A 15,277-nucleotide genomic window follows, 5' to 3' on the forward strand; every position below is an offset into this window, starting at 1 on the left:
TATGAGTGGGATCTCAAACGAACGAGGACATAAACACATTGAACGGCCTCTATGATGGTTAACTAATAATGAAACACACAACACCACATCTATTCTACACTAACGTCGATAAAGATGTACACAACAACTACATCTACAATTTGCTAGAGGCCAAACGGCTTAACCTATAAGCACACGATGTAAGACCTAAAATGTGCAACAAGAAAATACGCATATTAAACGACCCAAAAAACACAAGAGGGCTCCATAAGGAACTATAACTAAAGAAACGAATGATAGTGGAAATCTGCTTAGGAAACTTGAACATCATGGATGGAATAGTGAATGGCACGGATGGCATATTCAAAGGCTCAAACACGGCAAAAAAACCATACGTCAGATGGATCAAATTCAATGACAAGAAAACAGGATCAAGAACACGTACAGAGAATAAGTTTCTTTACACTACAACAACACCCTCATCTTGGACTCTAATCTTCCAAATTGCATGTGAGTTCATTGGGAAGAACCACCTAAACTCCGTGATATGCAAATAATTTCCAATCCAACCAACATTGGCAAGGACAATACATCACTCACAAGGGCTGACAATGGACTCCCTAGCACGACCCCATGAAGATAAAGGCACATATGCTTACTCCAACAAAGGACATTCTACAACCGTGCGTCTCAATATATTCTAACAATATTCAACACAACGAACAGTGGAAATCTCGCTATTATCAACGTTTATAAACACCCAAGAACAAATATAAACAACTTGCTACAAACAATGGAAACAATACTTAGACAAATCCCCACGGACAGTCCGGCATGCGCGTTGGGAGGTTTCAACATTGACTGCAACAAAAACACATCAAGCGCAATGCAAATGCAAAAATTCATGTCGACTTGGGAAATGAAACAACTCATAAACAATCCATGGCTCCACCATTGACCACATTTGGGCAAACAAAAGCAACAAAAATAACATAACTGGAATAAACTTCATGTATGGGTTTGATCACTCACGAATATACACTACGAAACACATCAAAACAAATAAAGAACAACATTCAAAGTGAACCTAAAACAAGGGCAAATTCAAAGTGTATACATGACAAATACATAAATGGGAAAGGCCATTGGCCAGCAAATAAAAGGTGTAGAAGAAGAGGGCAAGCTGATTTTGGAGCATTGTGGGTTGACGAGAAGTCTAATGTTGAGAAGACAATTCCTCACAAAAGTGTTGACCAATAGTCAAAAGGTCCTTTACGCCTATAGAAGTGCTACTACTCCATTATCAAGGCGACTTCTGATCTTGCCTCTCTGAAGGTGGGTTCATTTGGGGCAATCCTCTGCCTCCAAAACCCATCACAATTTCAGCTCCTCAGATCTGCGCCACTTGTTTCTGCCCGATCGCCACTGTATTTTGAACCAATTCGTTGCATACAATTTGCATGATGAAGCCAGCGGCACTCACAGTGAAGATTGTTCTTCTAGGAGACGGTATGTCCCCCTGTGCTCTTCTCTCAGCGGTTGGATTCTCTTCGTTTTCACATGAAAATATAGGCCTGTTTTCACATTCTTCGAATAGAAGCCTTCTGTCCCCTTTCCGTATCTGGCATCCCACTTCATTTCTTTTGATGCGAACTTTAGAAAGCTTTTGGATTTAGAGGGTTAATTCTCCTTCAGCAGATGGTGATTTTTTTTTCCTCATGGAGTCAGCATATTGCTCCTTGATTGTCTCTTCAATGTAAAGCTCAATGCAATAGTCTTTCACTCAAGTGATTTTGATCTTATGTTTTTCTTGTCATCTACAGGTCGTGTAGGAAAAACTTCTCTTGTATTGCGATATGTAAATAACATATTTTCTGAAAAGCAGACGGCCACTATTCAAGCTTCATATTTAACGAAACGTCTCAATGTGGGTGGTACCGTGGTCACCTTGGCTATTTGGGTCAGTTGCGAAACTCCAATCTTTAATATTCTGAAGTTTTCTGAAGTTTTGTTCCGGTAACATAACCCTTGAACATATTTCGAGTGGTTTACTGAAAATATGGGGGAATCTGTAAATTAATTCACGAGAATATTTTTAGTAGGATACCAATGGCAGTGTTATAGTGGGAGGTGAGATGTGACATTCAAATATTGCTCTCCTTTGATGCAGGACACAGCTGGACAAGAGCGTTTCCATGCTTTAGGACCCATCTATTATAGGGACGCTGATGGTTGGTTCTCTAAACTCTTATTCCTATGGTGATGTAGAAGTCTGTTAAGAAATGCATCTTACAATTTTTAGACTTAGGATTTCAATAGTGGCCAATAAACCTGCAACGCAACATCAAAATACAGAGGCATTTATGGTTAGTACGTGCCTTTGTACTTTGGTGTATTTAGATAAATAAAATGAGCTGAATGGGTGGAGCCGCCAAGCGGGCATCTGCACCCAAGACAAATACAAACACGTATACTATATATCTGAACCCATGGGAAGAAGGAAAGATCTGTAGTATGGTATCACTGTGGTGGTCCTTTGTATGCTGTCTAAGGAACCAAGTCTACCGGGCAGCTGAGGATGGATAAGAGGGTCTCCGCAAAGAGAGGCTTTGGCAATGATTGATGCGGTGGGGCATGAAACCCATGATAGAGCACTGACACCAGTCAATCTACTTGGTCCACTGTGGTCTCCTAGCGGGAGCTCTCCGTTGGCTATATCACTGGTCTGTTGAGCAAAGAGGGATGATCTCCAAGCCTCATCTATGCATCAACATGGTAACAGATCTATTGTGTGTTCAGCTCTGAGTCTCAGCTAAGCCATCTCTCTAGGGACAACCCATCCACGCTATTCAACCGAAAAAAATCATGGCCAAGTCCCCTGATCTCGTCTCTGTGTCATGAGCAGCTGGTCTCTGTGTCATACAGCCTCATGAATGAATATTGCTAAACATCTCTTATCTGGATGAACCAAGAGGCTAGAGAGAGTCCGAATCCATCTCTGAAAAGACAGTGGTGACGGTCTTAGATCTCATAGTACACAGGACATTTGAAGGTGAAGTGCTCCTCAGACTCAATTTGACGGGTATGCCCTTAGTCTGTCCAGTATCAATGCGTAATTGGTGTCAAAAAGTCTGAATCGAAATCCTCAAAGAGTGGGGGATTGGATCTGTGTATCACTTGGCGCCTTTGATATCTGTAGGCAGTGATCTTTGTAGAAGCTACGATTCACAGGGAGCTCGCTAGGAGCTAACCAAGTCCTCCATGTGTGTAGCGAGATGAAGTCCTCCCGAATGACCTAGTTAGTGAGCAGAATAAATTGGGCCTCAAGGCTATGAAAGGAGGCAATCTGTCCATGTGAAGTCTAAGGCTCGCAAATCATCTGCATATACGAGCATACCAACACCTTTGATCGCCTCAAATGCTAATGTCATGGATGTGGATAAGGCCATTCATGGTTACCTGCAATCGAGGAACGAAAATCTCTAACTCGGTGGGGGCTTGTGATCACTTAAAATGTGGGATCAAGAGTGGCGGGGATCTCGAACTCAACCGAAATGATCTGATGTGGAGCTTATGGCTTACTACGGATCCTCTCCACGTGAGCCAAGTCTAGTTTTGATAGATCAAGGTCCCAATATGGCTGCCATACATACCCGTTGGGTAGACCAAAGAATCGAAGAGAAGAGACTTGGTCCGGGGATCGTGGAAGTGAGATGAAAACACCGTCGCTCAAGCCTAGCCTGCACGGCGTACCCCATGCTTGATCGGGCCTACATCACTAGTCCCATTGTGAAAATCGAGCCAGATAAAAGTACTCCCAGATATGTGTACCCGTCAAAGGTCTATACATGACTGTCCTAGATGTTTTTTAGATCATAATCTTGGCTTTTCCAAGATTGACCTTTCAAATCATGTCTTGCAGAAGGTGTGGAGTGCATCCAAGTGTTGATGTAGACCCTTTGCTAAAGAGGAGAGTAAGACCACATTGTCTCCATACAGGAGAATCTAAATCAAGGAGTCGGTGAGATATGAACTGACCCCTCCTAGTGTCTCGATGAAGGTCTCAAGCTTGTCGATGTATAGGACAAACAAAATTCGTGATAATGGACAGCGTTGTTTAACCCCGATAGTGCTCCTGATCTCCTCTGTCCACCCTGTAGTTGTCTGGCCTTGCCTAAGACCCTCTCATAAAGTGCCATGATTGCGCAAATGATCTTCTGTGAAAAGCCTAGTGAAAATCCACAAAGCAGCAATAAACCCTCTGTCTTTGAGCTCCGGCATCCTCAAAGACCCCTTGGAGTATGAGTATGTGATCTAGAGTCATATGATCAACGTGAAAGCCTACCTGTGCATTAGCTCTAAGTCTGTGGAGCTCTAAGGCATAAACCTTGGACATGACATGCTCAATCATAATGGCCCTGAAGTTATGAAAGTGATGGTCTCAAGGGTCTAGGTTTGGGGAAAACTTGTGCAGACCACTTCGTTAAAAGCTTTACCAAGATTAGAGTCAGGTATATTCAGTACATAGCCTCTCATGATCTTTGGCTCAGCCATGATGTAGCTTCAAAGTTGTATGTTTGATATCATCGATGGTGAACAGTGCACATGAGCTGGGTTTGGGTAGTTCTAAGAGGTTGAGTGGTGGTTGGTGGGAATGACGTATAGTGTGCGTGCATAAGAGTGCTAGAGTTTGGTGTTGGTGAGAGGAGAGGAGCTCACCACCCGAGAAACTTCCACCATAAGTCCTTGGAGTTGTTGCTAAATAGGATTTTTAGTAACACCTCATTCTGGGAAAAGCATGCCTGCTTCTTTCAACGAAGTAGATGCCATTACTCATGCATCGTCTCTGTCTCGTTGAGAAGATAATGCTTAGTCTTGAATCGGAGTTTCGGCATAGTGCCTCACACTCATCATCATAGCAACTATTGTGTGTTATGTGGGCTTACTGTCCACCCAGTGTTAACTTTGGAGTGAGAATCTTGGAGTTGCCTAACTAAGGTCCAATCCAGAATCAAATCTTGGAGTTGGTAAACGAAGGCCCAACCCAAAAATCACCATGGGTAGGTGACCCGTTCTGGTAAGGCGGGCCCACTCTATTTGGGTCATAACTTGTGATGCAGTCGAGATGATTGCGAGGTATCACCAGTACACACCTACGTACACGTCTCTCCGAGCACTAGTACTCGAGGGTCGCTAGAAAGCCTAACCTGGTGCACCCAAAGTAGGTATAGGTTTTGGGGCGTGTACCAATATCCCGGAATTGACGGATGGAAAACCAACACAATCCATAAGGTGCAAAGACTCGAGGTTATAGTTAAGGCCTCGTAGGGGCTTCCTCGCCAAGACTCTGCACTAATTGCACATTTAATGATAGCACATGGTGTATCAACGATAAGTCATGCTTTTATAAGCTACCTAAACCTAACCCGTCTTGATAGTACTGCATCCTAGGTCCCTGCATAAAATTTTTATAAGGATTAATTCTGACTAAATTTTAATGCACTTAGGAGTTTCTCCACCACAGTAATGGAGGTGTGACTCACAGGACATGTTAAGTAGAACAACACCAAGAATGCCCAAAGAAGGTGAACATGTCTACCCTTGGAAGGAGAAGTCAAATTGGCCCTGCAATGGTCACTTACTATTTTTAGTGAGTGGCAAAATACTACACCAGAAAGATAGTTTCAATGAAAAGAGGACACTACTGAGAAGCTCCTCAAGAGCATTAAGTTCTAGATACTTGATGGGGACCAATTGGACGACCTTCTATTTTTCACCAGTGGACATTAAATAAACCAGCCAAGTTTTTTTGCACTAATAGGTCTCCCCCTTGGGTCATATGAAGAGGTATTAAGGCAATTCATGGCTCAGCTGATGCATCAGAACTCAATTGTACCTTTAATTTACTCTATTACTATTTTTAGCAAATAGACTACTAAAATCAAGTTGGGGATAAATGAGGGTCCATGTCGAAGAGCTCGAGAAGGCAAACATCGTATTCCAAAAGAGCAATAGAAGGCACAATTTCAAAATAATGCCTTTTCTTTGAAATCAAAGGTTGGTGATCACAAGGCCCATGGGGCATTGATTAAACCTTACAAGAGAGGGGACTCGGGTGAACTGAAACACCTTGCCTCACATTCACATACATGTGAGACAAGTGTATGGGGCCCTAGCTCCACCTCAACCCCTCTCCTCTCCTATAAAAGAACACCTCCTCTCCAACCCATTCCTCATCAGCTCCAATGTTGGATTCCAGCCCATTTTCCTGCTGCAGCCTTGCTGCCCCCTTTACTCCCTCTCCATACCCTGCTGAAGCATCTCCATACTTTGCTGAAGTATCTTCAGACCTTGTTGCTGCTGGCCATCAGTCCCTGGAGAATTCAGTGCTGATCATCAAACAACTCGCTGTTGCTAAGCGTCAAATTCTGGAGAATTCAGCACTGATCATCAAACACCTCGCTGTTGCTAAGCGTCAAATTCTGGAGAATTCAGCGCTGATCATCGAACACCTTGCTGCTGCTGAAGTACCTCCACTCCCCTGTTGCTGCTATTCGTCAGCCTTTGTGCAGTACATCAGTCCCTCTGTCACGAGGATGTGAATTCTAACTTAATTGAATTTACATGTGAATACCTTGGACCTTGGTGGCACGGAAATTTCCGGACTCTTGGTACGTGTATCAGGCTCGGTGAATTAATTTTTAGTGATACCAGGCAAATTGTGCACTTGTTGGTGTATTAAGCGTGCCTTGGGGTAGTTTTCTGGTGATCCTAGAAGAGTGGTAAAAATCTATTTACCATTTTTGGCTTAAAATCTGCCAATTGTGCTCAGGGGCCAAAAACAGCCCAATTCAGGTGCACCCAAGGCCAGGTCAGGTCAGTTGCATGCAGGCAGGCATCCAGAAGGAAGTTTCGCCCACTTGGGTGTGTGCAGGAGGTTGCCAGGAAGATTCTGAATTTATTTCTGCTGTCCCTAGGCTGATCCCGGCCAGATGCGATCAGGGTGAGCTGATACTGGACGTCTGCAGGTTGTTTTGGAGCAGGATCTGCCAGGACGATTTCACTTGGAGCTGGATTTTACTGATTTCCAGGCCAAGGAGGTAGGGCGATTTCATCTAGGGCTGAATCCTACTGATGTAAGTGCCATGGAAGCAGGGCGGTTTCACTTGGCGTGGATTCTTTCTGATCTAGGAGCTAGGAAGCAAGGCGATTTCACATGGAAGTGATTTCTGTTGGTTTCTGGGCCAGGTAGCAGGGCGAATTGACTCTGGGGCTGCGCAGGTGCTTCCGAAGTGTGCCAAGTCAGGGGCGAACTGATTCGCGGCAGTTCTAGGCAGTTCTAGGGATCCTACAGGCTGGATGAATTGCTTTTTGGGCCCTTCCGGGCTGTGATTTGCGTCTTTTGCTGATTTCTAACAGAGACCAGGTTGTGGATGCTGTGGTTCGTCTGTTGTCGGGCAGTAGAAGGCTGGTCATTGAGATTTTGGGCTGGTTCCAGGCTGGGGCTGCTTGCAAGGTGATTGTGTAGTGAGATTTCTTTCAATTGGTCAGCTGTTGAGCATTGCTGCGCATTGCAATTTACTGGTTGTCAGTTGAGGAGCACAGTAACAGCCTAGGGCTGAGTGCAGTCCTTGCTTGCCAAAAGATTGATGCCGTAACAGCTTGGCGGGGTTGAGATTGTTGGGCAATTTCTACTGTGAGAGCTTGGGCAGCTTGCCAGATGGGCTATGCCTTGGGATTGGATGCTTGTGAAGCCATGATTGGCTGAGTTTGCTGAAAGTAGAGGTTATGTTGTGACTTGGATGCCTACAGGAAGGATTCAATACTTGTTGTAATCTTTTTTCAGTGGAATAAATAATAAAGAAATACCGCAAGGAGCGCCAGCTGATTTGGGGCCAATCGGTGTACTGTGTTCTGAATAGTAGCATTCTAGCTCTCTTGTGTATTTTTTTTCTGTTGGTGCTTTTGCCAATGGGAGAATACTTGCTAAGTTGTGATTTTACCGCCCTTGTTTTATTATAGGCTAGCTACATGGTTCCGCTGCTGAGACCTCACAAACTTTCCTAAGAGGTGAGCCCGTGGCCTTGTTGGGGAAGCAAGTATTACTGGTTGAGTCATAAATTACAGCAAAGTAATTTCTAGGAATCGTGGCGCACAGTGATACTCAAGTGAGTAATGATTGGGAGGATGATGACCTAGAACAAGGTGATGAGGTCTTTGGTGAAGAGCAATCTATGCATGGTGGATCTGCTGCAGGTGAGCAATATGTGGATGAGCAGCTGGAAGTGAATCAAAGTGGCTCTCGTGTGTCGCTATCAAAGATTCGAAGCAAGAAGGTGATGAGGTAGATTCGGATGCTTTGCTTCGAGAGCAGATGGTTACGGTGATGGGAGCCATTACTCAGCCCACGCAAAACCCACGATTTGCTGAATTAATGCAAGGCCCGTCAAAGGCCCAGGGGCGAAGGCCTCTTCAAAGGAAAAGGTGTCAAAGGGTGATCCAAAAGTGTTTTCTGGCCCATGCCACAGGGGGGACAGCAAGCTGCTGAGCAGGTGGCACAGTTGGCCTCCATGTAGCAGGCTATGCCAGGTTTGGAGTTGGTTTGTAGGGCCCAAATCAGAATTTTCAGTTTGCAAATATGGGATAGCAATATTTTCCTTATGCAGGTACTCAACTCACTAAGGATATTTTAGGGGTGGATCCGCGTTTCAAGCTATGGCTGTTCAAGCCAGAAGGGGGCCTGTGTATGGTAATTACACAATGGGTGTCCAGCCAGGTATGCAAGGCATGTTAGGGTGTATGCAGCCCAATATGATGTACGGTGATGTTGGCATGCAGCTAGGGATGCAAGTAGGTATGCAAGAGATTATGGGAAATCCTACTGGTGTGCCAAACATGCTAAGTTCTGGGGCTGCCATGCCTAACACAACAAATGGGTAGTGATAAAGCGAACCGGAATGTCAGTAATATTGCCCTGATTCCTTTGTTGAAACCTCATATGATAATCTGACTCTGAAGGAAAAAGCTAAGGATTTCAAAGAGTGAGGTTCAGCTATCAAATTTGAAACCTTCAACGGTGTACAGGAAAGCTTTAAATTTCTTGTAGCAATTTGATGCAGCCTATTCAAGGGGAAACTTTACGGAGTCATCCAAGATTAGAAAGGCTGCTACTCGCTTGAAAGGGAATGCATTGCAATGACGAATCTTTTGTTGCAGAACAGTGCACGTACCTCTTGGGTAGAGTTTAAATAGGTATTTTCAGCTTCCTGGTTAACCACTACCTTCGAGATTGATGTTATGGCAGCTTGGAATAACTTGAATGCAGCCAGCTGCCATAATCTCAAAGAATAATAAGGACATTTTGGCAAGCACTGTTACCTGTTAGTTCATCTCTGCATGTGCCACTGGTTGAACAGATTGAGAAATACTGTTGTGGATTGCCTAAAGAGATCCGTGACTATTGCATGAAGACACGGGTCACAAATATGTCACAATTGATTGAAACTGCCACAACAACTGATGCCTTATCGTAGGGAAAGTGTAGTGGTTGGAAGGTTTCTAAGAAAAAGGATGTAGGAAAGTTTGGAAAGATTGGAAAGCCTGATAATCTCAAAGAATAATAAGGAAATTTTGGCAAGCACTGTTACCTTTTAGTTCATCTCTGCATGTGCCACTGGCTGAATAGAGGGTTGGAAGGTTTCTAAGAAAAAGGATGTAGGAAAGTTTGGAAAGATTGGAAAGCCTGGTAAGGCTAATGTTGTTGCAGGGAAAAGGACACGCAAAGGCAGTGGTTCAAAGATTAGGTGGATGAGTTCGGAAGAGAGACGGGCTCTCAAGGATGCGACAAGTGCTTTCATTGTAAGGAAGAAGGGCATGTGGCTTGTGATTTGCCCTAACCCAAAAAGGAAAGAATCTAATGATAGTAGAGCTGACAAGGGTGATAAGAATGAGAGGGCCAAAAAGCCGAAGCCCTTTGCGGGGTTATTACCGGATGTGATAAGTGAGAAGGCACAGGGAGAGGATATAGAGTTATGCCGTACTTGGGGTAAAGTGAGAGATATGACAGCATTGATCTTCTTTGACCTAGGGGTCAAAGCTAATTTCATCTCCCTTGAACGTAAAGCTAAGCTTGGTATCTGTGCGAAGGAGATGGGACCCTTGTGTGAAGCGGGGATGGCTAATCTTGAACTCACTGGCAACTCCGATTATTGGGAAGCTGCGTTTGCATATATAGAGTCTTGTGGACAGTGACGAGTTTTACATTATGCCATTACATGATTTTGATGTTTTGCTAGGCATACCATGGATGCTGTCATAGAAGCCCATAAGAGGAAAATTACAGTTACTCATCGAGGGAAGACTCATGTGATTGATGCCAAATTGAACGGAGAGTTAGTTCCTATTGTATCGGCTTCTGCCATTTCTGTAGTAATGAAAAATCATCTTTCTGCGTACATGGTTTTTGCTCAGGAACCCAATCCTATTGATGAAAAGTCCACTGTCTCTAAGTTGGAGAAAGAGTGGGCAGGTTTTTAAATCAGTTTGCTGATTGCTTTTCTGATGCTTTGCCCGGTGAACTTCCGCCCGAGAGGCCAGAGGATCATGGTATAGATATAGTGCCAAGCATTAGCCCGCCTAATAAGCCACCATACAGGGTCAGTGCGGCGTAATAGGAAGAAATAATGAGTTAGGTCAATGAGCTATTAGAGAAGGGGCTGATTCAGCCCAGTACATCTCCGTACTGCTTGTTCAGAAGAAATATGGCGTATGTGTAGTGATTACTGTGTCTGAATAAGATCACCTTTAAGAATTGCTTCCCGATTCACAGGATTGACGATATTTTGGATAGGCTGGAGGGCTCGGCGATATTCAGCTGCATAGATTTGAAAAGTGGTTATCATCAGATTCGGATACGTCTTGAGGATGTCTACAAGACATCGTTCAGGACCACTTTTGGCTTAGATGAGTTTCTGGTGATGCCCTTTGGGCTTACAAATGCTCCGGCCACGTTCAATTGTATGATGGACATGATTTTTCGGGAGCACAAGTCCTTTGTTGTGGTACGTTCTTTGATGCTATGGATGTGTTCTCGAAGAATGAGGCTGAGCATAGGAAGCATTTGGCTATTGTATTTGTTGAGCTCAGGAAACAGAAATTGATTGTCAATCCGAAGAAAAGTGAATTCTTCATGCAGGAGATGCACATTTTAGGACATATTGTTTCCAAGGATGGGGTACGGATGGACCCAGCTAGGGTCACGAGGCAATCAGGAGTTGGTCCCAACCTAGGAATTTGCGTGAGTTATGGAGCTTTCTCGGACTATGTTCATATTATTGTCGTTTCATTTATCACTTTGCCGAGATAGCCGGTCCACTACATGCTTTGCAGAAAAAGGAAACACCGTTTGCCTGGACTGAGAAACAAAATGCTTCTTTTGAAACACTGAGGAAAAGCTCTCTTCAGATCCAGTGTTGATTTTACCTGATTTACGGAAGGCTTTTCATGTTCAAAGGGTGGCCCTGATGCAGGAAGGACGGGGTTGTGGCTAACGAAAGTCGCATTATATAGCCTCCAGAAAAGCATTTACAGATTTATGAGAAGGAAATGTTGGCTGTAATTCATGCCCTTTCTACTTGGAAGCATTATTTACTAGGAGCTGATTTTACAGTGCAGATTGATCATCAATCTTCGCGGTATTTCCTCACACAGTCCAAGCTATTGGAAAAGCATATGGGATGGGCAAATTTCTTGTCCATGTTCCATTTTCAGATTATTCATGTGGAGGGCAAGAAGAATGTGGTTGCAGATGCTTTGCCCTGAAAGCCACAGGTATCTACACTCTCTATTGCTTATCATGATGCATTAGAGCCATGAAGGGCTAGTATGTTGAGGATGAAGATTTTGCTCAGATTTTTGATCGGTTATCAGATGGGCAGCGACAAGAACATTATGCTCTTAAGGAAGGATTTTTAACGATGCATGCTGCTTGTGTGTAACCAAGTAGTTAAGGGCCAAAGTGATCACAGAGAGTCATGCACCGCCATGTGCAGGACATAGGGGCATTGATGCCACAATCAGAGCGGTGGAGCACTACTTTTATTGGCCTAGTTTGCGCCGAGACGTGGAAGAGTATGTCAAGACATGTTTGGCATGCCAAAAGGTTAAAGTATGATCGACAGAAGCCACCGGGCTTGTTACAGCCGTTGCCGATCCCTAGCAGACCGTGGAAAAGTATCGCCATGGATTTTATTTTCTTCCTTGTATGTTGTCGGGACATGATGAGCTCATTTTATTCCCATCAGGAACAAAATTACATTAGATCATATGGCACGATTATTTATGCAGCATATCTTTAAGTACCATGGGATGCCCCAATCAATTGTTAGTGACAGGGATCCTTGCATGACGAGTCTTTTCTATAGAGGGCTGTTTGACAACTTGGGTACTACATTGAAATTTTCATCTGCATTTCATCCACAAACTGATGGACAGTCAAAGCAAGCAAATTCCACGGTGTTGGATCTTTTGAAATGCTATGTTTCTGACCATAACGCTCAACGGGAGCAGTATTTACCTGTGGTCAAATTTGCATATAATAATACGGTGCATACAGGGAAGTGTTGGAATGGTCACCTCCCCATCTATAAGCTCCCATATGAGGAGAGCATGGGGGAGGTAAACCTGGTGATATTGGGGCTGTCACATGGGCAGCACTGAGCTGCCATGTGGGCAGCTGTCAAAGAAAAGGACAGGCGTATGGCCTGCAATAGGGCCCTGTGAAGGGCGCACTGATATCAGCAGGGTACGGCCTCACTGTACGGGGCTGTAGAGGCTAATCGGATCTGTACAGTGCTGGAGAAGGGCTTGGCAGAGGCGCAACAGAGCGGGGGTTACCAGCAGCCTAGTCAGCCAGACATAGGGCTGGTTCCACCCAGCCTGAGGGCATCTGCCCTTGAAAGGAGGGCCAAAGCCCTAGTATTGTGGGCCAAGGGCCCTTGTAATGAGGGCCCTTTAAGGGCGGTTTTTCAGCAGACTGGTTGGCCTGTTTGGGTTGGCCAGAATGATGCTGCTGGTCGGTTTTTGTGGAGCAGGCCTTCGGCCTATGTAAAGAGGCCATTGGGCCTCATTCATTCATCACTTGAAGCAGCAGTTGGGGAGCAGACAGCAGCAGCCACAGGCCCACCCTTGGACCTACACACAGGAGGAGGAGGCTGACATAGGGCTGCAGACTAAGCTCAAGGTGCTGCCCACCTAGGCTGGCTTCCGGACAGCAAGGTGGAAGGGATCTAGACGCAAAGTCTACATATGCTCGAGGTGGAGCACTCGGGCTTAGAGATCTAGAAGTGCCAGGCTTGTAGAAGGACCTTTTGGTATTGTATCCTGTCCTAGTTTCTGGGCGGACGGAAATATAAAGTGTTGCTTCTATATTTGTCTCCAAGCATTGTCTATTTACTGGCTTGCACATCTATGCACATAAGGTAAGAAGTTTGTGATTTCACACCCCACACCACACTGTGTGAGCTCCTAGTCTTCCGCTGTGCGTACCCTCTGTTGCATATAATAATACGGTGCATACAGGGAAGGCTCCGTTTTCAGATTGTTGAAGGAGGGTAGAAGGCTCTGCCTATATTGCATATCAAAGATAAAATCTTTGAGGCAGATAAGTTTGTGGAGAACTAGGAGGGAAGCTTATAGAAAAGTCAAGCTTGCTCTTCAGAAGTCTCAAGAGAAGCAGAAAAAGGCTGCGGATAAACACCGCCAGAATTTGTAGTTCACAGAGGGTGATTATGTCTTGCTGTGTTTTGCTAAAGGCAGGGTGAAAAACAGTAGAGGGAAAGATAGGTTGTACCCTAAGCTGAGCCTCCGATACCATGGTTCTTTCAAAGTCATTGAAAAGATAAATGACGTGTCTTACAGGTTAGAACTGTCAGATGGTTGGAGAATTCACAATGCCTTTCATGTGAGTCTCCATTCCATGGTCAATTTCCAGAGGACATGCTTGCTGAGGAACTGCCAAAGGTTGAAGAAATGGATGAGCTCCTTATTCTTGAGCAGATTCTGCAGCATAAGGAAAGAATAGTTTGAGGTAAAGTATCATGTTGCTACTTGATGAAATTCAAGAACTAATCTTCACTGCATGCAAAATGGTGGGATGGGGGGGATTTGGCAGATTTGCCCCAGGTGTTGCAGCTTTATCCCGAAGCTTTTCAGCTTGAGCCGACCTTGGTCGGCGCTCTTGCTGAACCCTCCTTCAGGTTCAGCAGGGCGCAGGTCCAAAGTATTGCCTAGTACTCAAGAGGGGGGTAGTACCTCTGCTCCTTGGCGCGGATAGACCTAGAGGTCTAGAAAGTCACTTGGTGACACTATATGTTTGACCGAGCTGACAATATATCTGCCGTGGGACTTCTATGACCAGTGTACTAGTCACTTGGATGTGTTTTGCATTGATGTATGATTTGTTATCCATGGCTCTATAGAGCGTATATGCAATGTTAGTTTTGAGATACATGCGGACATATGTGAATTTGATCAATTCTTGTGTTCATGTATTTCAGTGATGGCAATCGAGGTCGATTGCCTTGTGTCAAGAGGGAGGTATGTCACGAAGACGTGAATTCTAACGTAATTGAATTTACATGTGAATACCTTGGACCTTGGTGACACGAGAAGTCCGGGAGCCTTGGTACGTCTATCAGGCTCTGACCCCAGAAGAGGGGTACAAATCCATTTACTATTTTTAGATTAAAATCTGCCAATTGTGTCCAGGGGCCAAAAACAAATTGTGCACTTGTTGATCTATTAACTGTGCCTTGGGGTAGTTTTCTTGTGACCCCAGAAGAGTGGTCAAAATCCTGCCAGGAAGATTGAGATTTGATTTTTGCTGTCCCCAGGCTAATCCTGGCCAGATCTTGATCAGGACGAGCTCATTCTGGAGGTCTGCAGGTTGTTCTGGAGCAGGAACTGCTAGGGCGATTTCACTTGGAGCTGGATTTTACTGATTTCCAAGCCAGGGAGGTAGGGTCATTTCACTTAGGGCTGAATACTACTGATTAGGTGCAAGTAAGTAGTGTGATTTCACTTGGAGTGGATTCTTGCTGATCCAGGAGCCAAGGAGCAGGGCAATTTATCTAGAGGTGATTTCTGTTGGTTCTTGGGCTAGGTAGTAGGGCGAATCGACTTGGGTTGTGCAGGTGCTTCCGGAGTGTGCGAGGTCAGGGGCAAACTGGTTGTGGCAGTTCTGGGGATCCTACACGCTGGATGAACTGCTTTTTGGGCCTTCCGGGCTGTGATTTTGTTG

General features: G+C 44.7%; 1 protein-coding gene across 1 annotated transcript in view; it reads left to right on the top strand.

Annotated features, from left to right (window-relative positions):
- The first annotated feature begins 1,135 nt into the window (after positions 1-1,135).
- The window catches only part of LOC147895828 (uncharacterized), a 51,115-nt gene continuing 36,973 nt past the window's right edge, over positions 1,136-15,277 (top strand). Inside the window, exons 1-3 of the mRNA XM_087382972.1 lie at positions 1,136-1,488; positions 1,803-1,939; positions 2,150-2,210. Of these exons, the coding sequence (XP_087239098.1) occupies positions 1,440-1,488; positions 1,803-1,939; positions 2,150-2,210 (247 nt within the window). The 5' untranslated portion in view covers positions 1,136-1,439. The remainder of the gene's footprint in view (positions 1,489-1,802; positions 1,940-2,149; positions 2,211-15,277) is intronic.

Source organism: Dipteris shenzhenensis, chromosome 12 (genome assembly GCF_047967505.1).
Source record: "Dipteris shenzhenensis isolate YYH24624 ecotype China chromosome 12, Dip_SZ_1.0, whole genome shotgun sequence".
Classification (NCBI taxonomy): Eukaryota; Viridiplantae; Streptophyta; class Polypodiopsida; order Gleicheniales; family Dipteridaceae; genus Dipteris; species Dipteris shenzhenensis.